Consider the following 22,372-nt stretch of genomic DNA (forward strand, 5'->3'; position numbering starts at 1 on the left):
TGCAAATCTAATATTGTTTTTATTTTTTATTTTTAACGGTAAGCAAAAAATAAAAATAAAAAATAAATAATTGAAATAAATTCTCATTTTCCATTTCTTAAACATAAAAAAGAGCTGTTTTTACCCAAATGGAATATCTCCCTCCATTTTTTTACCTGCTACTACTGGAGCCAAAAGGGGATTCATTGGAAAACCAGGTCTCATTAATATTCATAAACTCATTACCATAGCTATTCTTACCTGTTAAAATTGTATTTCTAGATATTGATAATAGTATTATTACCAGTTAAAATCACATTTAAGATATTATTAATTCTATTTTCACTAGTTGCAAAGGCTATTTTAGATATCAAGACAACAATTGTTAGTAGTAGAGCTCCCTTTACTGATATCAATAATTACATTGTTACTAGTAAAATGTTAATTCTTGATATCAACAGATGAATTACAACTAGTAAAAATGGTCATTTTTTATATCAGTAAATTAATTTCAACATGTTACATTTGGTATTTCTGATATCTGGAAATGGATTTCAGATATCAATAATTTGGAGTGTAATTAATGATATCTAAGAAGACTTTCTTACTAGTAACAATTCCATTACAGATATCAGAAATTAAAATTGTCACTAGTGAAAACCGAATTACTGATATCAAAAATTAGCATTTTTACTAGTTGGAATTCAATTGTTGATATAAAAAAATGGGCATTTTTGCTTGTAGAAATTACATTCTTGATATCAAAAATTATATTTTTACGAGTAAGAAAAGAATTGTTGATATGTGAAATTGGAATTTCAACTAGTAAGAAACAAATTTTTGATATCAATAATTGCGTTTTGAATAGGAGTGAATGACATGTCGTGTGAAACGTTACTAGTGAAAATTAAATTATAGATATAAAAAATTAGGGGTTTTACTAGTTGAAATTCCATTTTTTATATCAAAAATGTGATTTCTGCGAGTGATGACGTCATTGTTGATATCAAGAATTCACGTTTTTACTAGCAGAAATTTAATTATTGATATCAACAGTTGGCATTTCCATTAGTGAAAATTACATTCTTGATATCAACAATTCATATCCTGCAAATGAATAAAAGCTAAAACGGCTTGCCATACACTTTAATGTAGTCACTTTGGCCTCTGCTGCAGTACTTCTACTTCTAACTCATATTCACATTTTGTGATTTTAGTTGTTCAGTCTGGCAACAAGATAATTATGTCAGTATTTCTTTTTTCATTACATCAATGAAAGTTTGTGAGCTTCTAAATTATGTAACACATTCATTTACATTACATAACTAATGAGATATTCTCAGATAAAATAATTAGATCAACTTTTATTGCAAAGAATGTGAATGCTTCTCTTTATATTCATTACACACACACAGATCTGTGCTCCAGTGTGGATTTGCCAGAGGTGGAGATAGTCAGCTTGCTGAGGGAAGAGTTGCCCACATACACTCTGCGGGCAGACCACGTGTTTGGGTATGAGCATGACGACTGGCTGCACATTCCTCTGGTGCCAGCAGAGGCCGCAATTGGACTTACACAGGAGCAGATCGAGGAGACACTTAAATACTTCTGTAAGTCAACACCTTCCTCCCTTATAGCATCACAACATTCAGCTTCATAACATGCATGTATACAAATCCTGCATTAAAAAAAACACTTACAAAGAAACTTGCTTTGCAGAAGTGTGTTAATAAAAACAAAGAAGGCCATTAAAGAATAATGTTTGTAAAGAAAAAAGACCTACAATGAGACATTAGTAGAGGTTTTAAGCATTATAAGAACAAAGCAAACCTACAGTTTGTGAACTGCTGAGTATGACTTTTATCAAAAGACAACAATAATAGTCTTATAATAATTATAATGTGTTTCAATAAGGTCCACATGTTTCGTGTCTACATACTGTATCTATTCACTTCAGTAAAATACCTAAGTGTTCTAAGAACACAGCAGATCTATCTTTTTTCCTACAGTTTGTTGACTGCACTTGTAGACGTGTTGATTAGACTGTCTGACTGATGGCCTATTACGTAAGGGTTGTTTCGGCTCATGAAACTCACCTGTGATTGGCTGGATGGTCGCTCAATCAGCCCAAAGTAACAAAACGCAAAGAATACTGTATAAAAACCCACCATTTGGACTTGGTATGGGTTTAGCTTGGAAAAGTGCAGGGGACAAAAATCACCTTTTAAAGAGTTGCTTCGCCCTTGGTTTCTACCAACGTACAGTAATATATCATAGCAGGCTCGGTTCCAGATCAAAATCACTGAGAATGCTTCTGAAAATAGTGGGGGTGCTCTGTATAAAGTGTAGATGTGTCGTAATTACACATTTTTTAAATATATTAAATCATGTTTAAATGCTACTAAAACAACATAAATAACAGTTTTTTTTAATGTACAATACATTTATTGCTTCATTTTTTTTCACATGATCTGTTGATGAAAATGACAGCAAAATGCTGCGCGTGCAGATTAGGACATACTGATTTGCACAATCATACACGTTTATAAGTTTTGATGCAGCAATTGTGTGTTCACAAACTGCAGGTATTATTGTGTGTTTGATGGGATTCAAGGAAATCTGCTTGCCAATTTACAGTATTAGACTAAATATTCAATTGAGCAGAGGTGTGCAGTTGTTTTGGTACAGGGGCCACATCAGCTGTTAAGTAGAACATGAAAGAGAGAAGATAACATTTCTGCATAGTTGTATCTTTTAAGCCCAGAAGTAGTAATGCACAATTTTCTGAAGTGTATTCTGATGGGACCATTCTGCGATTGCTTGAAATTTTGCTGCTACATTTCTATCACGTGTTAGTAAAACTGAATATAATTATTAATTGTTTATTTTACCATACTTCAATGTAGTGGTAATTTAACATTCAATTTAACAGTCTACATCAGGAGTCTGGTTTAATAGTAAAATAAAATATTCTGAAATTATAAATTCGAAAGGCTTATTTTAATGTTGGCCGCAAAGTGGACACATTTGTTTTATTCTCAGATCATTATCAACCTGTTTACACGCTCATGGGTCATGATGATGTGGGTCTCGTCAATGGTTTATTTGGCATCCCATTCAGCACACAACTGAATAAAACAGGCTGCATGACACTGATAAATGATTACTGTCAGAGTAACATTCACATACAGGTGTGAGGGATTTCAGCATTTTACAAATAACGCAAAGAACAAACATATTCCTCTCTCGCTTGGTTTGGCTCGCGTGTCCCCTCCGTGTACGAATGATGCGAAGATCTATTGGGATTTTACTGAAGTTCATCACTGAAAAGGTTTGCTCGCAGACTTGGCACTAAAAAGCACACGCAACATCATGAATGGACATGGAGTGACTGCATCACACTTTTCTTTGAGTATAATATTGCACTATTGAGCACTTTAAGGTTTTTTTTTCCGAAGAGGAGAGAGAGATGCATGGTTGCCAGATTTCATAAATTATGTATGTGATACATAAATAAAGTATGACATAAGGTGAAATATTTCCTATTTGTGCAAGTATAAATCTCTGATTGGGGTGTTGCATCTATTATCTGGTAACCCTGAGCATATTAAAAGCTTATGGATGCGCAATAGGTCCCAAAGCCAGATAAATGAAAGATCTAATAAAAAACATTCATGATACATCGACCCGCGGGCAGCAGTTTGCCCTGATCTGCAACTGAGGGTGCTCTAAGGTTCGTTTGAGGGTGCTTAGCACCCTTAAGCACCCCCGTAGAACCGGGCCTGTATTATAGGATCGGGTATCATATAAATGGTCCAGTGATTTGCCCTAGCAGCAGGTGACTATTAACACACTTCTTATTTTGATTGGTTACCTGTCATTTAGTAGTTGCATTTCATCGAAAGCAACTTACAGTACACTTACTAAGAGCACATTACCCAAAATGGTAAAAGACTAGACTACAAACAACCCTTTTGTGCCATGATGGTGACACTAATGTGAAGCGATGTCTAAAATCAAGAATACATTTATTTTAAATTATTGCTTTGTGCTTGTTCTAAAATTTAAAAGTTTAATTTCTGAAATATCACACCTAATACTGTATATGTTCATGGCATGGCAGTAATGCCATATTTAACCTTAGAGTTTTGAGTTAGTGACTGATTGATTGCTGATTGTTTTTTAACTGAAGCTGCTAATCCATTGATTTATAATAATAAAAACACACTAAATATCCAGTTATTATATCTTGTTAGTAAATCAAATGATCATCCTACAATATTTCCGCTACAGCATATATTCACACCACAGGATCCCTACCCCAGAAAACAGACAACCACATTAAAGCTCAGAAAACTCTTAATGGAATATTAATTTGAGCTCTAATGACTAGATCACCTTTAAGGGAAAAATTACTCTAGTAGTCAAGTGTATACCCACATAATATAATCCCGAAGCCGACAGATAAAAAAGAAACAAGAAAATTATTTTAACCAAGTGCATCAGTTTTGAGTTCACTTTCTCGCTCACTCTCCTGCTGTGTGTGCGCCCAGGTATTAAGATGTGTTAAGATGCGTATAAACAGGCACCATCGCCATATACACCTGGTAATATGTGTCTCTTTTGACCAGTTGTGTTCGGATTTTGTGGAGAGGGTCTCTAATTTCATTACTGCATACCTCAATCATTACGTTAGTGTTTTACTGTATGCTAATAAAGTGAATAAAAAGAAAGCGCAAAAAAGTGCCGTAACGTTTTATACTTACATTTAATCTTAGTGCAAACAATACGTTTAGAGCAGAATTCTACACTTGTTTTAGTGGAGTAGCTGTATTAACTGAGCTTTAGATGTGTGTGTTTATCATCTGTGACACTTTATGTTGATATCAGGCACTGAAAAAGTTCTGTGAACTTGTGCACGTATGTATGCGCTTTTTAAATTTTTTTATTTTAAAGCCGCACGTAACAGGCAAATTTACAAATCATGTGTGTTGAGGAGGGCGTGGCTGGACGCCTGGTACTGAATTACCCTAATCAGCTGGGAGAGGGATAAAGAGGAGCCGGAGACGCCAGTTTGAGAGAGAGAGAGATGCATGCAGCCGATGAACGTGTGCATTCTGCGTTGGGCCTGAAAGGACAACAGTGTGAACGACACACAGAGCTGTGTGTGTGTGTGTGTGTGTGTGTGCGTGTGTGTGCGCGCCAGCGAGTGTGTGCTGAAAAGCAGTTTTATGTTCTGTCCAAATGAAAATGTGTGTAATTAAAGTCTTCCGTGAACTGTTCACCCGGCTCCCGTTTCCTCTTTACATGACCGAATTAACCTGTGACATCTCGTTTTAGCGCAGCAGTTGATTAACAGGTAAAACTTCACCCTAGAACTCCTTGGTTTCACTGGATTTGCGCTTTTGGAGTAAAAATTATTATATAATTGCGTTCATGTAGTATATGCTATTATACTGGATGCTACGTCCCTGAATGTAGCCTTAGTACTTATAAACAAGAATGACAGATAAAAATAGATCATGAAGAATATTTTACAACTTAGTCTGTCAGAGTGACGGATAAAGATTTTTTGTAGTGCAACCTCTGGTGACACTAGGTCGAATGTTTTTCAGCTAAAATCAGTCTGTGCTTACTGAAATTGTAATCACTGCCCCTAGTGGCCGAAGCTGGAAGTGCTGTTGAACGTATGGGCATGTGTGAACTCCAGTTTCTGGGTAAAATGTCCACAGATTGGCTCAAAAAACGAGTTGTAAAGTGAGATGATTTTAGCTGTAAATTATGTAATACAGTCAACAGGAATACATATTTTATTAATCATACACCCTAACCCAAACCCCAACCCTAAACCTAACCCTTCAGTGTAGTAAAAATTATATCTTAGAGGGAAAATGCAACATTCGAATGGTGCTCATCATTAAATATGTGAACACAATTACTTCCTTGTGTCCATGAGGCCAGAACCCCTGTCTCTGAGGCTGTGCTATCAGTAGCAACACATGAAAAGGAAAACACATTTGAATTGATGCAAAGATGTCTGATAGGAGATGGTGCTTTTCAGTAACTCTGCATAATGGGGTTGATGTTAGGATACTGGAACATTCGGTAGCAAAATATTTAGTTCATGTGTGATTATGTTGTGCTCAGCTTGGCTACTTGTTGTAAACAGTGTGGCGGAATGACCAGCCCCTCCCTCTTGTCATCATTGCCCCGCCTCTGAGGGATGCCCTTCAGCCAGGCTCACAATGCGAGTGGGCAGGAGAGAGGAGAGGTGCAATTAAATAAGCCTCGTTTGGGCAGTGGATGATGAGGCACACATGATGTGAATAAAGCCTCATCACAGCTGCCATTAAAATGCAGAGTGCACTTCTGCAAGGCCTGATGCCACACCCACTGTGTCTGTCTCTTGCTCAACCCGCATCAACTGTTAGCAGCTTTATTTGGTTTATCCCCATTGACCCAGTGCATGACCTCACTGAACCAGTTACAGGAGGTTCTTTTGCCACTGTTGACCACTGGGATTGCACCTCTCCTTTACCCGCCCCTGCTGGAGATCAGGGCCATGCTGTAATCCCCACCACTCCCCTTCCTCCTGGTGCACAGATGCAAAATTCCATCAAGAAGATTAGCTTCTTACTGCTTAAGGATAATTAGACATTCTGCTGTTCTCAGTGGCTCCTCTCAATGACCTGGCACCCTGCCCACACCCCGTCTCAGACACTCTGACGTTAGCACCGAAACAGCACTGCAGTATCTATTTGGTGCTAAGACTGGATAAACCTAGGCCACTTCAGTGGACCTTTTGGAAACAGGAAAATGACTGTGTTGGGAGGTGTTCAGATTGAGCTTGTGTACACTCTGACAGGTGGTTTTGAGATTTAAAGGAATACTTTGGGTTCAGTACAAGTTAAGCTTGATCGACAGCATTGGTGGCATAATGTTGATTACCACAAAAATGTATTTTGACTTGTCCCTTGTTTTATTAAAAAAAAAAGCAAAACTTGACGTTACAGTGAAGCACGTACAATGGAAGTGAATGGGGCCATTTTTGGAGGGTGTAAAGGCAGAAATGTGAAGCTTATAATTTTATAAAAGCACTTACATAATTCCTCTGTTAAAACTTGTGTATTATTTGAGCTGTAAAGTTGTTTTAAACATAATTTTTGCGGCCGACAACTAAATTACTGTGTTACAGTGGTATGTAGTCATGGCAACAAGGTTGTAAAAATGGAGATTACTTTACACAGAAAAGGTTAGCAAGTGATTTTACCACACTACACACATTGTTTATGTCTTGCAGTGGCTATACGTTGGAAAATGTGAGTACTTTACGCCCCAATCACTTCCATTTTAAGTGTCTCACTAGAACCTCGATTTTTGCTTCTTTTTTTTTAAAGAAAAGACCAGATTATTTCTTGAACAGGATTTTTGTCTAAGAAGTTTGTCTTATGGCTTTTATACACATTCATAGCATTGATTCTAGAAACCTTTGATCAGTCATCGGTCACAAAAACCTGCAGTGTGGAATAAATCCAAACACTCAAATTAATGTTGATTTTATAGTTTTTTAAATGTTGGGAAAGGAAACTGTTCTGTGGGTGGTCTGCTTGATTTAGGGTATTGATAATTAAGTTCTAATCCATTTGGTGAGGAGAGATGCTCTTGTACTTGTGCAGTGATCTCTTTACCTGGGCTATAGCCTAAACACAGCTGTTATTTCTGGGTTAAATATCTAAACATGGTTGAAATTTAAACCGAATGGCCAAAATACTCTACGTCAGATTCAAATTCATTGTTCTAATTGTATCCTTGTTTTCTTTTTTACTTTAGTTTCTACTTGCACTTTGAAGCTGGATTTGGCAGGTTTATGAAAAAAATTATTGGCTGGCATACATATCATATCAGAAAAAATGTAAAAATGTATGTTATCAGGTTATATGTGTGAAATGCTAACAACTGAGGTATAAGTGACAACTGATTTGACACAGGAAGCTGCTGTTTCTTTTTCGAATCATTTATTACCGCCAAGTGATTATATTAAATTAGTTAAATAAATTAGAATCTGATGAAATGGTCCATCTTTTTTCCAGGATGGGAATGGTTACATGTTTAGTTAGGTTTATCAATTAGAGATGGAATTAAGTGAGGTGTAGGACAATTAAGGACATTGTGATTTTTTTATGTGACTGCTCCAAGTAATGGTGGTCTTAGTGAAGTTTCCTCATTCTGTGTAGTTCACTTTTTAAGCTTTTGTTGATGTAAGGGCCAGTGGTTTACAGGTCAGATTTAAAGCACATCATGTCATTATATGGGGTTATGTGACCTACACTCCACTGTCCACAACTGAAAAATGTATATGGGTTTAATTTAATATTTAATAGATCTTTTTAGACTTGGGCTGGAAAGCAATTTTGGCCCAGTTACTTTCAGTGTATCTGAAGGAGAAAGGAATTGGCAGGATATGTGAAAAAAATATGGATTTGAACAACATGTGAAAATATAAATGTAAAACCTTTGCTTTTAAATGTCTGGTTTGAATTAAAGAAAAATATTTGCATTGATTTTTTTTGTCAGGATATTATAGAGTAAAGCATGGAGGTACAGAACATCAGAATCCAACTCTTTTACCATTTTTGCCATTTCTCATTTACAAAATAATAATGATGTTAAAATTGTAATTACATTTGGAGTAATCATCAAAACATTAAACTGAGACTTAAAGTATTATAGGATCATATAATAAAATATATATTTAATACTAAATAATGTATAAAAATCTCACATTAGCTTATGTTCAAGATTTCACCAGTTTAAAACCATATTTTTTCCCAGCCAAGCATGTTAATTTAAACATGTGCTACATTGACAATGAGATTTAGAACACACTGGACATGTGGTCTTGTAAGTGTGGGAGTGTCCATCTGTTTTGCTGCAGCAGTATTATGACATAAATCTGGAATGTACCATATTCTGTTTGTGGGGTGATCTATCTGCACAGTAGTATACGCTTTTTAGAATCAAATCAGCAGAATTCTACCATAATATTTAAGCTTAAAAAAACTAGATTCAAAATCCCTACAAAAATATACAAAAATATTATGTATTTCTCTAAAGTTTCCTTTAGCTGTTCTTCCCTCCCCTCCCCTTTCACAGTTGCCCTCCTCCTGTGACTCAGTGCAGCCAGGTGAGTCTGAGCTGACATCAGACAGGAGCTGCAGTGACACACTCGCAGCAGATTCTATAACAACTCAGTATGCACACACTGGGATCTTACAGTTGTGTGTAGTAGTGTATCAAAAGCCTAGAGGACAGTCTATGTGTTCTAAAGGCATGTGGCTGGCAACACAGCAGAGATGGATTCAGTATCATTGTCATAAATCAGTTGGGCACAGACTGCAGTAATAGAACAACAAAGAGAGAAAAATACGAACAGACTGCACTGCAAAGAAGACAGCAGTAAGAGCAGAATTGAGGTGCAGACATGGATGAAGGGAATATAGAGGTGTGGAGCAGTATGGGCATGGACGAGGGTGAGAGAGACAGCAGCACAAGCCACGATGAGGAAGATGAAGAACCTGAGGAAGATGAGGAACCTGACACTGAGGGGCTGTGCAGAGAGCTGGTACAAGGTAACAGAAAGAGAAAGATAGGGAGAAACTTAGTGTGAGATAAATGAAGGTGATTCAGGTGCATTAGAGAGGAGCTATTTGTTGAGGAGAACTAAAAGAAGGAGTTGCATACAGAGAGTGTTAGTGTGAGAGGGAGAGACTCACCGTGTGAAATGGAGAGATGAAGGTCATATAGGCACTGTATGGCTTTATTTGCAGAAGAGGGACTTGCTTGCTGGTGGTCTTGGCAATCTGGACTGCATTTGCATGCACAGCATGTCAATAAGAGGCTGATTATCATCTGCAGAAAAAAGATCTCCTCTGTGGACAGATTGTCAGTGCTGTTCCACCTTAAACATGGTTACAGTAGACTTGTACCTATTTCATAATGATCAAAAAAGGTCTGGAGTCACCAGTCGAGGTGACCTTGTTGATATGCATCACTAAAGCTATGTGTGGAGTGTTCCTGGATAAATTTGGATTAAAGACACTAACGAGGCTCAAGCATCTGTACTATTCTGGTTTACCCTAGAAACTATGTTTTTGCATTATTGTGGTACTGCTAATATTGTTGGCTCATGCATGATAAATTGATAGTGCTTTTTCTATTTTTTAAGTCACTTTGGATAAAAGTGTCTGCTAAATGATTAGCTGATGTAAATGTAAATGGCAAATACATTTCAATTGTTTGATGTGTGCTAACCTTCACCTTAATTTGCATTATGCTGTTTCACATAATGCGTTGTGAAGAAAGACCTTCGCATTTATATAGACCTTCTATTTACAGTCTATGTATATGTGTATTTTCTTTTTATTTTGTGCATTATGTCCTATAAAAATTTTTTTTTTAAAAATAACATATAATTTACACTGTATTGATTGTTGAAAGCAAAACATGAACCTAAAACTTTAAGGAATACTCTGGCTTCAATACAAGTTAAACTCAATCGACAGAATTTGTGGCATAATGTTGATTACGACAAAAAATTATTTCGACTCATCCTTTTTTCTTTAAAAAAAGCAAAAATTTGGGTTACAGTGAGGCACTTACAATGGAAGTGAATGGGACCAATTTTTTCAGGGTTTAAATGCAGAAATGTGAAGCTTACTGTGGCAAGGAAGAGGACGGGGCCGGGCTGTGATGATGCACGCCCAGCCCCTAATTAGGCTAATCAAGCCGACGAGGGGGATATAGGCAGTTCAGGAGAGAGAGAGAGAGAGAGAGCTACAGGCAGCCGGTTCTCGCCACCTCCTTTCCCATCCTTTCCCATTGCACCTTGTTACATTGGTGCCGAAACCCAGGAAAGGAGGAGGTGAGAACCGGCTTGACAATATAAATAATAATTTAATGATCAACTTAAAGCAAAAACATACAACACAAATGCATACAGGGCAGCTGCCTGTAGCTCTCTCTCTCCCGAACTTTATCCCTCTCGTCGGCTTGATTAGCCTGATTAGGGGTTGGCCGTGCATCATCACGGCCTGGCCCCGCCCTCCTCCTTGCAACACTTACAATTTTATAAAAGCACTTACAATAATTCTTCTTTTAAAACTCGTATTATCGGAGCTGTAAAGTTGTTTAAATCGTTGTTGTAGGGGTTTAGTTTTTACGACGTTACGTTATTGTAACGGGGTTCAGGATGGGCAAGGAGGAGGCGGGAACCGGCAGAACATTCAATATAACTTTAATGACATAAATCAATTTAAACAAACATAAACACACAGACACACACACAGCAGCCGCATGTGTGTCTCTCTCTCTCGAACTGGCGCCCCCCAGCTCATCTTTATCCCTATCCCGGCTGATTAGGACAATTCAGCACCGGGCGTGAGACCTAACGGCCCGGCCACGCCCTCCTCCTCGTCACAGTTATCATGGCAACGAAGTTGTCAAATTGGAAATATCTTTACATAGAAAAGGTTATAAATCTGAAATGGTTCTGTTCTACTAACGTCAATTACACTAAAATCATGTTAATAAGCATAAGCATATAGGGTCCTTAGCCAGCCATTTCACAGTGACTGGGGCTTAAATGATTTTAATCTGTTCAGTCACATTAACCTGCATGCAGTGCAGCTTCTCTTTCTCACGTACAGTAGTGTAGGCTTTGTCTTACCGTCCTTAATGTCCTTAAATCTCTCAGTGACGTAAATCACAGCTGAACTGAATTGCTTCCAAAAAAAGTTAGCAGATTTAGCAGAGGTTCAATGACCAGGGACATGTGGAAAACTGAATGAAATCACAGAAACTTACGTAAATCATCACTTTATAACAGGTTTTCATTATTTTACTATTTGCATCACAGAGCTAATCCAGCCATTGGCAAAAGAAGTGTGGATAGTTTTTCTCTGAACCTTAAAATTATTACAGGTATCAAAACCTGAAAGGGCATCTCTAAACTGTTGGAAGGACCTGTTTTTTTCATGGCCTTGCCAAAGCCCTGTTGTGATGTCCCCAATTTCTGCAGTACATTTCAGGGTCTCTAGCGTAGAAGGTTAAAGCCTTCATTAATGTGGACTCTGCTGTTTGCAGTTTGGAGAGCTGTGAACCGCTGCCAAGCTCTTATTTTAGCAAAGTCAAACATGCCTCATTCCAGTTGAAATATGATTATACCTCAGGGAAAGGCAAGATGCTACCAAGTGCTGCTGTGTAGCATTTTTAATGCTTTGGACGATTACTTCAAGCAGGATTTTTCAACCGTGGTTTCATAAGCCTCCAGGGGTTCGTAGTGGAACTGCAGGGGGTTCATGAGATTGTGATAGAAATACCAATGGCCAATTAAATTTCTCATAGTTTTCAAAGGTCTTACTAGTTTTCAGTGTAGCTAATCATAAACACTGTGCTTTTAGGACGTTGTGTCAAGTTAATCCTAGTTTGAAACTATGAAAAACGCGTTTTAAAAACCCTGCATTCTGTTTGCTTGGTCCAGCTGTCCTTGAGCACAAAAGACGAGGCGTGTTGCCTGTACAGGTGGAGTTGCACTGACTGCCCCCTACTGCCACAGATTCACAAAAATGTGGCATGTCAAGCTAGAATTGCTCTGATAGTAGGAACATTCCTCATGGAATTTATGTACATTTACGTCTGTTTTGATAGATAAAATTGTATACATTTATGCCCTGAAAAAATATAAATTTTTAATAAGGCTGTCTATTTAACTCGTTATCTCAGTGCGATTAAATATATGTATATTTTAAAAATCAAGCATTACAAAAAAATAAAATAAAGGCAATTAATCATCACTTACAATGGATGTGAATAGGGGCCAATTTTTGGAGGGTTCAAAAGCAGAAATGTGAAGCTTATAATTTTATAAAAGCATTAATTCTTCTGTTAGAACTCATGTATTATTTGAGCTTTAAAGTTGTCTAAATCGTCATTTTACAGTCACTGTATGGTTTTGGGTTTGTTGACTTTTGGAATAGTAAGTATTTGAGAGTTTACGGATTGCCCCATTCACTTCCATTGTAAGTGCCGCACTAGAACCTAGATTTTTGCTTTTTTTAAATAAAAGGAGGGGCAAGTCAAAATTAATTTTTGTGGTTATCAATATTATGCCACAAATTCTGTCAATTGAGCTTAACTTGTATTGAGATCGGAATATTCCTTTAAATAGCCTATGATCCATCCAATAATATAGGTGTCCTTTGACACACATGTTGTGACATTTGGTGAAACTTAGTATGTTTTTTATTACATTTTGTCTCCCTCCTCTCTTTCTTGCTTTTCCCTCCCAATCTCTCTCTTTTTTCTCTGCAGTGCTGTGCTCAGAGAGAGTTGGCCAAATCACAAAGACATATCATGACATTGAGGCAGTTACACATTTGCTAGAGGAGGTGAGTGATAGTATGCTTTTAAAATATGTTCATTGATTGTCATCAATAAATAATTTTACCTCTATTAATGTTTCAATTGATTTATTAATAAAATTCCCACCTCTTTTCCTCTGCAGAAAGAGCGGGATTTGGAACTGGCAGCCCGGATTGGCCAATCTCTGCTCAAGCAGAACAAAGCCCTGACTGAACGAAACAAACTACTGGATGAACAGTTGGAAATTGCCAAGGAAGAGGTTAATCTTTGTTTAATGTAAAAATAAATTCAGAGATTATAAATGTTAAAATGAATATTATGAAAAGGATAGTTCAGACTCTGAATTCTGATTGAATGAGTCACGTTCAGTGTTGTTGTGCAATGAATATAAATGCACACCTGTGACCACACATTCTGGAAGATTTGGAAGAAAATTTTTTTTTTTATTTCAATAAATTAACCATTTAATCCTGGATCTGTTGTTACAGATTGCACAGCTGCGTCATGAGCTGTCCATGAGAGATGATCTCCTGCACTTTTATGCCAGCACTGAAGAGATAGAGCATGCCACAGAATCACTGTGAGTGTACTCACACACACACATACAGAGTGATCAAGGTCTTGATTCTGATATATTGATAAGTTTTTGCTCCTCCTTCAGGCTTATACGGAACGATACATCCTCATCTCTCAGTAACTACATGAATTACGACTTCCTGCAACAAAAGCTCAAGGGTTTGGAGGAGGAGAACTTCAAGTTGCGCTCAGAGGTGTGTTTAAACACATGCACATACACACAATGTCAGAAGAACATCAAAAATCTGCTTGTGAATTGTGAATACTGTCATAGGTATGCATTTTCATACCCATCATTCTTCTCTCAGGCTAACGAGCTAACTTTTGAGACCAACAATTATGAGGAACAAGAGCAGCAGCTTATGATGGTGTGTGTGGATGAACTCTGTGAGTACACAACATTATCCACAACGGCCAACTAATCATTCAATATCACATAGAATTTTTCTTGACAACGGACTTAAGTTCCATCTCATTTTGTCTCTCTCACCAGCAATGGCGAATAAACGGGTCGCATCTCTGTCGGAGGAGCTTTCCCGGAGGGTGGAAGATTCTCTAAGACAACAAGAGGAGATTAGCTCTCTCCTGGGACAGATTGTTGACCTAGAGCAGCGTTGCAAAGGGGTTAGACACGTGCACACACACTGGTTTCACTATATTAGTGAGGATTTATCATATGTTTTTATATCTCATAGGTTTATGATGAGGTTTGTTAATACAGAGGTGATATTTGCTTAACCCAAACCCTTTAATCCTAAAACGAAGCCTCACAAAACCTGTAGATATCAATAGATTTAAAGGGGTCATGAAATGGAGAATGAAATTTTCCTTGATTTCCATCATTTAAAAGGTAACTGTACTAGAAAAACATACTGTAGATTTCAGAACTCAACTTTCTCCCCAGTCTAAAAAGAGCATTTACAGTTACCACCCTGCTGAAACATCTCGTTTTGAATTCTGTGTGCTCGTGACGTCACAAGACATTGGTCATATGTATTTACACATCCCACAACATGTGTCATTGCACCCTTGGCCTCACCTACTGGCGCTCAGTTCGAGAGACAGAGAGAGAGATAAGGACAGACAGGCCTAGTGTGGCTAACTAGTCCTGAACACCAAAGGGGACCCATCCGGACTATTTTGAATTATTTTGTATATAAACATACTAGACAGATGTCTTTGACCGCTTGATACATATCTGGGGCCTCTTTTAAAAGTCACGGTGTCAAGTTACAACTCTGAAGAGGAGAATCCATTCTCTTAAATTCAGCTGCTCTGCCTCTTGCTGTTTTGAGCACAAACTGTCCTGGATGAATTCTTTTGCACATCTGCACTATTTTAAATTTTTGGTGCATGTAAACATGCACTAGATGAACGTCTATGACTGTTTTGATGTTTCTGGCATTGTGCACCTCAGTGCGCCTATGCGTGTGTGTCATTTCACTGTGCTTTGGACTATGTACTGTGCGTGCGTTTATTTCGGATCATATCAGCTTGGATTGTTTGTGAACCAGTCGTAACATGATTCAAGCCTGCAAAGGAACTGTTAATATATTTGGATGCAATGTGTTGGATGTGTGTTATGTGTAAACCCTGAAATGTAGTTTTATAATGTTGAGGGGCTTGTTAATTCTCATTCGATTGAGTTTCAAATATGGCTATATTTGAGGGGCTGCACGATGTTAGCCAACCATAACAGTGGGCGTTTACGTTTAAGTTTTAAGGAGGCGCTTAAAGCGTTTCAGTCAGAGGGCCAGAAACAGGGTGAAAAATGATCAGATTACTAAAAAACTGTTTTGGTGCAAAACAATTACTTTACTAACATAATCAGTGGACCTCAGGGAAGATAATAAAATTTTATATATATATATATATATATATATATATATATATATATATATATATATAATCTATATATATAAAATATTTCATGGCCCCTTTAAAGCAAAACGTGATTTGGCCAATTTATGTGCTTTTCAAATAGTGAGGACTACTTCAAATGTCAGTTTTTTGACATGTTTCACTATATTAGTCTCTATATTAGAATAGCCAAGCCTGTATACACATTCTCTTGCATATCACGTAGAGACTCAGTATATTTATAAAACTTGTTTTCCCTCAGCTCGCTGCTGAGAACGAGGAGTTGATGCAACATTTAAATTCCTCACGAGAAAGCCAGTCACAGCTTAAAACCGAGGTATGAAACTCACAACATCAAACCTGCACAAGCAGTAAAACAAATATTGAAAACATTCTACTGCTTTCACTGGCTCCTCTCACTATCACTACTGTTATGTTTCCAGTGTATGGCAGTTTTAAATAATTTACTTGAACAGAAACTTGAAACCTCTGCTCTCTGTCTCCCTCTGGTGGTAGCTGAAGGAACTGCGTGATCGGTACTCAGAATGTGAGGACATGCTACACGAAGCTCAAGAGGACATAAAGAACCTGCGCAATAAGAGTCTACCCAACAGCACCGTCCAGCGTTATAGCACCCTAGCTGCCATCTTCCCAATGGACTCACTCGCTGCTGAGATCGAAGGAACTTTCCGGAAAGGCCTAGACAGCCCTGCGCCCACTGAATACAAGTTAGTCATAACCCAAATATGTGTAGCAGCTAATTATGTTTATTGTCTATATATAATAGCAGGGTCACATAAATGTTGTACATAACTATGGACTTTGATGTGACATGATTCTCTTGAATTTGCCACCACAGGAATCACCCATTGCGTGTGTTTGAGACAGTGAAGATAGCCAATCAGGTGGCCCGACTACGCTCACAAATCCACTCTCCCCAGGTTCCGGGTTCGAGCCCTGGGTCATTGCGCTCTAGTCGAATCAGTACGCCACGGACCAGTTATTATGAATCAGACTCTGCTAGCTTCCACCTGGAGGACAAGCACTCTCCCCCAACACACACACAGGAACATGGGTTAGTGTGTGCTCAAATATCTGTGTGTCTGTGTGTGTGTACGCTAATACTTGTAACTATAGTTTTGGGGAAAATGTATCCCCAGATGTAAGCTCAATCTGACAAAACTTCTCTTATAGGACATTTAGGGATGTTCTAAATCGGCAAATACGATTCATAAATAAAGTTAAAAACAAATATAAATGCTTAAAATGCAAAAAGTTATCTTATAGGTATAGAGATAGGGTGTTAGTTAGGCTTTCCATAAAAACAGTAGAAGTATATGGTATGTGTCATGGCTCCGGTGAGTTTGTCGGTTTGTTGATCGGCATTTCCATGGGAACATTGATTGTTCCTGGGGGAACACTGATCATGCCACTGTTTAGTGTGCCGAGCAACACCTGTTTTCCTCCTTTTTTTTTCTTTTTTTTTTTCTCCCCAATTTGGAATGCCCAATTCCCAGTCTAGCAATTATAAGTCCTTATGGTGGCATAGTGACTCGCCTCAATCCGGGTGGCGGAGGACAAATCTCAGTTGCCTCCGCGTCTGAGACCGTCAATCCGCGCATCTTATCACGTGGCTTGTCCGTGACATCCACGCACAACTCACCACGCGCCCCACCGAGAGCAAACCACATTATAGCAACCACGAGGAGGTTACCCCATGTGACCCCACCCTCCTTAGCAACCGGGCCAATTTGGTTTCTTAGGAGACCTGGCTGGAGTCACTCAGCATGCCCTGGATTCGAACTCGCGACTCCAGGGGTGGTAGTCAGCGTCTTTACAGAGCTACCCAGGCCCCCTATTCACTCCCTTCTTAAGCCCGTCGTGTTCTCAGTATCTTTGCTAGATTGTTGTTTGATGTTGAGTACTAACCTGACTCTCTCTGACTAGTTGGTCCTGTCTCATGTATCTGTTGGTTGCCCGCGTATCGGGTGTGTGGTTGCCTTCCAGTATTGCTCTCAGCTGGTCTTCCACGGAGGATACCTCGTCTCTGCCCGCGTGTCGGGAGTTAAGTTCGCTCATCTCTGCAGGGCGTTGTTCTGCACCTCACTAGCTTCAACGGAGGATTCTACGAATCTGTTCCTGACTTCCACAATGCATACACACATCCTACGAACACACTCTTCATGGATTGCCCTTTGCACACCTACGACACGCACGCCATTGGAGATCGCTTCCCGCTGCTGCAGCCGGTGTTGGGATTTTCTACATTCCTCAACCCAGTGACTGCTCATTATTATTGTTAATAAATCCTTTGAACTGTTCCTCTGCTCTTGGGTCTGTTTGTCTCACTATCGCTCATTATAGAACAATCTAGCCTAGTATGGACCCAGCAGAGGAATCCACTCTTTGCTCCGCCCTCTGTCAGCAGGGAGTCTTGCTGCCTCGAACCGGGCTTTGGAGATGATGGCTTCGCAGCTTGCCGAGCTCACCTCCTTTGTTTAGCAATTCCGCCTATCTCCTGTTGCTGGCCCATCTCAGGAAGCTTCCTTACCAGTTAAGGTGGTTCCTCTGGTTCCTGGACACTTTGAAGCCTGCATTCCCCCTCCAGCCCCGTATTCAGGTGAGGCTGAATCCTGCAGCGCATTCCTTATGCAGTGTTCCCTGTTCTTCACATTACAGCCCTCCACTTTCGCTTCGGATACGATGAAGGTGGCCTGTGTTATTACGCTCCTCACCGGAAGGGCTGGCGAATGGGGCACTGCCATGTGGGACAGCAGACATCCCTGCTGTGCTTCCTGTCATGCCTTTATGGAGCTCCGCCGAGTGTTTGATCGCTCAGCTGAAGGTCGGGAGGCGGTGAGGGTTTTATCTGGACTGTCTCAAGGAGACTGATGAGTATCAGATTATGTGATTGAATTTCGCACCCTAGCTGCTTCTTGTGAGTGGAATGACCACGCTATGTGGGATCGATTTCTGCATTTTCTTTCCAATGACATTCTGGAGATTTATTCTTTGGATTTGGCTCTGCACTTCAATGACTTGGTGGATCTGGCTATCGAGTCGATCAACGTCTGGCCCTACGCTGTCACCATTGTCGACGCCGCATTCCACCTACCCTGGCGGCTGATCCTCCTACCCATTCTGCCTCTCCAGCCAACTCGCCAGTATCATGGCCTGACACTGAGCCTATGCAAGTCACTAGAACTCAAATATCATGCAGGGAGAAACAGCAACGTCTCGTTAATGGACTGTGTTTTTACTGTGCTGCTTCTAATCATCTCTCTGCTTCCTGTCCGGTAAAAGACATAAATTATCAGTAGGAGGGGGTTAGTGGTGAGCGCAACACCTTTGGACAAAACCCCTGGACTTCGGACTCTTCTCCTGGCCCAGCTGCAGTATGGATCTGCCTGTCACCCAATTTCCACCTTGGTTGATTCCAGAGCTGAAGGGAACTATGGATTTCGAATTGGCTGCTAAGTGGTGACTTCCTATGGAAAGACCCATCACTGCCCACACCCTAAGTGGCACGCTGCTGTCCGTCATCACTCAATCCACAAAGCCGGCACCTTCGCCTTTGGGAATCATATGAGCAGTTGTCCTTCTAACTTATCCAATCTCCATCGGTACCGGTAGTGTTGGGGCATCCTTGGTTGGTAACGCACAACCCACACACACGTAGATCAGTCAACCAACACTGTTCTTGCTTGGAGTCCTTATTGTTTGTCGCACTGTCTTAACTCTGCTATTTCCCCTGTCCAGTCTTGTGTTTCGTTGCAGGATGAACCCGTTACCCTTCTTCCTCATGCCCATACGACTGTGCAATTGAACTGTTTCCTGGCACTTAGCCGCCTCGGGGACAGCTGTATTCACTCTCAGCTCCCAAGAGGGAGGCCATGAACAAACAGGTATATCAATGATTCTCTGGCAGCTGGTCTCATTTGCCCTTCCTCTTCGCCGGCAGGGGCAGGGGCAGGGGCAGTGTTCTTCTTCGCGGAGAAGAAGGATGGCTCGCTTAGACTCTGTATAGATTATCGGGGGCTGAATGACATCATGGTGAGGAATCGCTATCCTTTACCGTTGATGTCCTCAGCCTTTGAACTCTTGCAGGGAGTGTCTGTCTTTACGAAGTTGGACTGACGCAATGCTTATCACTTAGTCCGGATTAGGAAGGGGGATGAGTGGAAGACGGCTTTTAACACCCATAGGGGGCACTTTGAATATTTGGTTATGCCTTTCGGATTGGTCAACGCCCCCCACCGTCTTCCAGGGGCTCGTGAATGACGTGCTTAGAGACACTAGCTTCAGTGGAGGATTCTACAAATCTGTTCCTGACTTCCACAATGTACACACTCATCCTACGAACACATTCTTCATGGACTGCCCCTGGCGCGACTACAACGTGCACGCCATTGGAGATCGCTTCCCGCTGCTGCAGCCAGTGTCTGGATTTTCTACATTCCTCAACCCAGTGACTGCTCATTATTATTGTTAATAAATCCTTTGAACTGGTCCACTGCTCTTGGGTCTGTTTGTCTCACTATCGCTCATTACAGTATGTCCCCATTTAAATAGCCAATCAACCATGTGTGCATGTTTTTGCACAGCAGTATTTGTTTTGTGTGAATTTCTGTGTACACATCACTTGAGATATTTAAGGTGTGCAGTTTGTGAAGTTCTCTTTGACATTTTTTTATTTAGAAAATTATACTGCACAAAAGTCCATCGATTAATTCTGAATAATAACAAATATTTCCTGCACAGGTTGCTGGAGTCAAAGCGTTTGGGTCAGCCGGGTACACCAGGTGGGCAAGATTTAGAGGCAGCTCTCCGATCTCTCTCAGAACGTCAGGAGAGTCATACATCAGAGCGTCCGTTCTTCGAGGTGGAGAGAGAGAGGAAGCTACGTGCCCTGCAGAGTGGAAGCAGCGGTAGTGGCGGTGGGTCCAGTGGTATCCTGACGCCCAATGACAGTGTTGTATCCACAGGAACAAACTATTCTGGCACCTCCACGCATTCCTCAGGCACAGGCTCGTCTCGCTCGTACTTGCCCGAACGTCTGCAGATAGTTAAGCCAATGGAGGGTGAGTAGACTTTAACACATATAGGTTAAGTACAAGCTTTTCCAAATTTGGAGATGTGTGCTGTTACTTTTCTAAGCCATCAGACTCGTAATTTGTGCCTGGCATGCAATTAAAGTTGTTGTAAGTGATTTTTATTTTATTTTATTTTTTTTATTTGGAATGTCCAATTCCCAATGTGCTCTAAGTCCTCGTGGTGGTGTAGTGACTTGCCTCAATCCGGGTGGTGGAGGACGAATCTCAGTTGCCTCCGCGTCTGAGACCGTCAATCCACGCATCTTATCACGTGGCTTGTTTAGCACGTTACTGCGGAGATATAGCGTGTGGAAGCTTCATGCTATTCTCCGCGACATCCACACACAAATCACCATGCACCCCACCGAGAGCGAGAACCACATTATAGCGACCACGATGAAGTTACCCCATGTGACTCTACCCTCCCTAGCAACCGGGCCAATTTGGTTGCTTAGGAGACCTGGCTGGAGTCACTCGGCATGCCCTGGATTCGAACTTGCGACTCCAGGTGTGGTAGTCAGCGTCTTTACTCACTGAGCCACCCAGGCCCCCATTGTAAGTGATTTTTAAATAAAATGATACACAGAAAACGTCCCTATTACTTGTCAGATATCACTGAAATAGATGCCATTTAAAATATTACACCTGTCTCTCTGACAGCGCTAGGCTCTGTAAACTATTGGAAACTTTGTTTAGCCAATCAGAAGACTTGTCTAATTCTTGCCTTGTCTAATTCAACAGCTAAGTCTTGTGGAAGTTCTAAAACGGCTAATGCTTTTGCTTACAGTATCTTTAAATGGGTGTAAAAATTCCTCAGACTTGAAGGGACATTAGCTATGTTTCCATCCAAGCTGTGAATTTAATATAAGCAAAAACCCAAAATATCGCAAAAACAATGTGCGAATAAAGCCACGTCTCCATCCCAAAATTGTCACTTCCGGAGAAATTGTAGCCACTGTGACTTTTTTATTGATTAAATACTCATGGTTTAGAGCACACGGACAAAAAATAAAACACTGCACATCTTGTATTCCTAATTCATTAGGAGCTTATTTGGTAAATGTGTTGCCATCATAGTTAAAGCGCACTTCTTAACGAATAAAAAATGTATCCACCTCAAGTGAGCGTATATGTTTTTATGCACATTTTGGAGATTTTTTTCGCATCTTGGTGTTTTCATCCAGCAGTTTTTATGCGATATCCCAAAATGCGCATAAAAATATGTGGATGGAAACGCAGCTATTAAATGGAAATATTATTATATCATAGAGACTTAGGGATGGGCTCTTTTTATTTGGGCCAGTAATAAAACACCCAGAACACCCTAGTTACTGCATATCAACCATCCAGAACATCGTCATGTTGGCAAGTTTTGCAAGGGCAAGCACTGTTTTTTTTTTTTTTTTTTTTTTTTTTTTTGGAAAACATAAATTTCTAGTTCATCT

At 39.9% G+C, this 22,372-nt stretch overlaps 1 protein-coding gene across 1 annotated transcript in view; it reads left to right on the forward strand.

The window, feature by feature from the left end:
• The window catches only part of hap1 (huntingtin associated protein 1), a 38,381-nt gene that overhangs the window by 11,128 nt on the left and 4,881 nt on the right, over positions 1–22,372 (forward strand). The window contains exons 3-13 of the mRNA XM_051672152.1: positions 1,395–1,589; positions 13,348–13,424; positions 13,541–13,657; positions 13,887–13,978; positions 14,060–14,168; positions 14,283–14,361; positions 14,468–14,598; positions 16,097–16,171; positions 16,351–16,562; positions 16,694–16,909; positions 20,596–20,915. Of these exons, the coding sequence (XP_051528112.1) occupies positions 1,395–1,589; positions 13,348–13,424; positions 13,541–13,657; positions 13,887–13,978; positions 14,060–14,168; positions 14,283–14,361; positions 14,468–14,598; positions 16,097–16,171; positions 16,351–16,562; positions 16,694–16,909; positions 20,596–20,915 (1,623 nt within the window). The remainder of the gene's footprint in view (positions 1–1,394; positions 1,590–13,347; positions 13,425–13,540; positions 13,658–13,886; positions 13,979–14,059; positions 14,169–14,282; positions 14,362–14,467; positions 14,599–16,096; positions 16,172–16,350; positions 16,563–16,693; positions 16,910–20,595; positions 20,916–22,372) is intronic.

The sequence above is a fragment of the Myxocyprinus asiaticus genome, chromosome 35, assembly GCF_019703515.2.
Source record: "Myxocyprinus asiaticus isolate MX2 ecotype Aquarium Trade chromosome 35, UBuf_Myxa_2, whole genome shotgun sequence".
NCBI lineage: Eukaryota > Metazoa > Chordata > Actinopteri > Cypriniformes > Catostomidae > Myxocyprinus > Myxocyprinus asiaticus.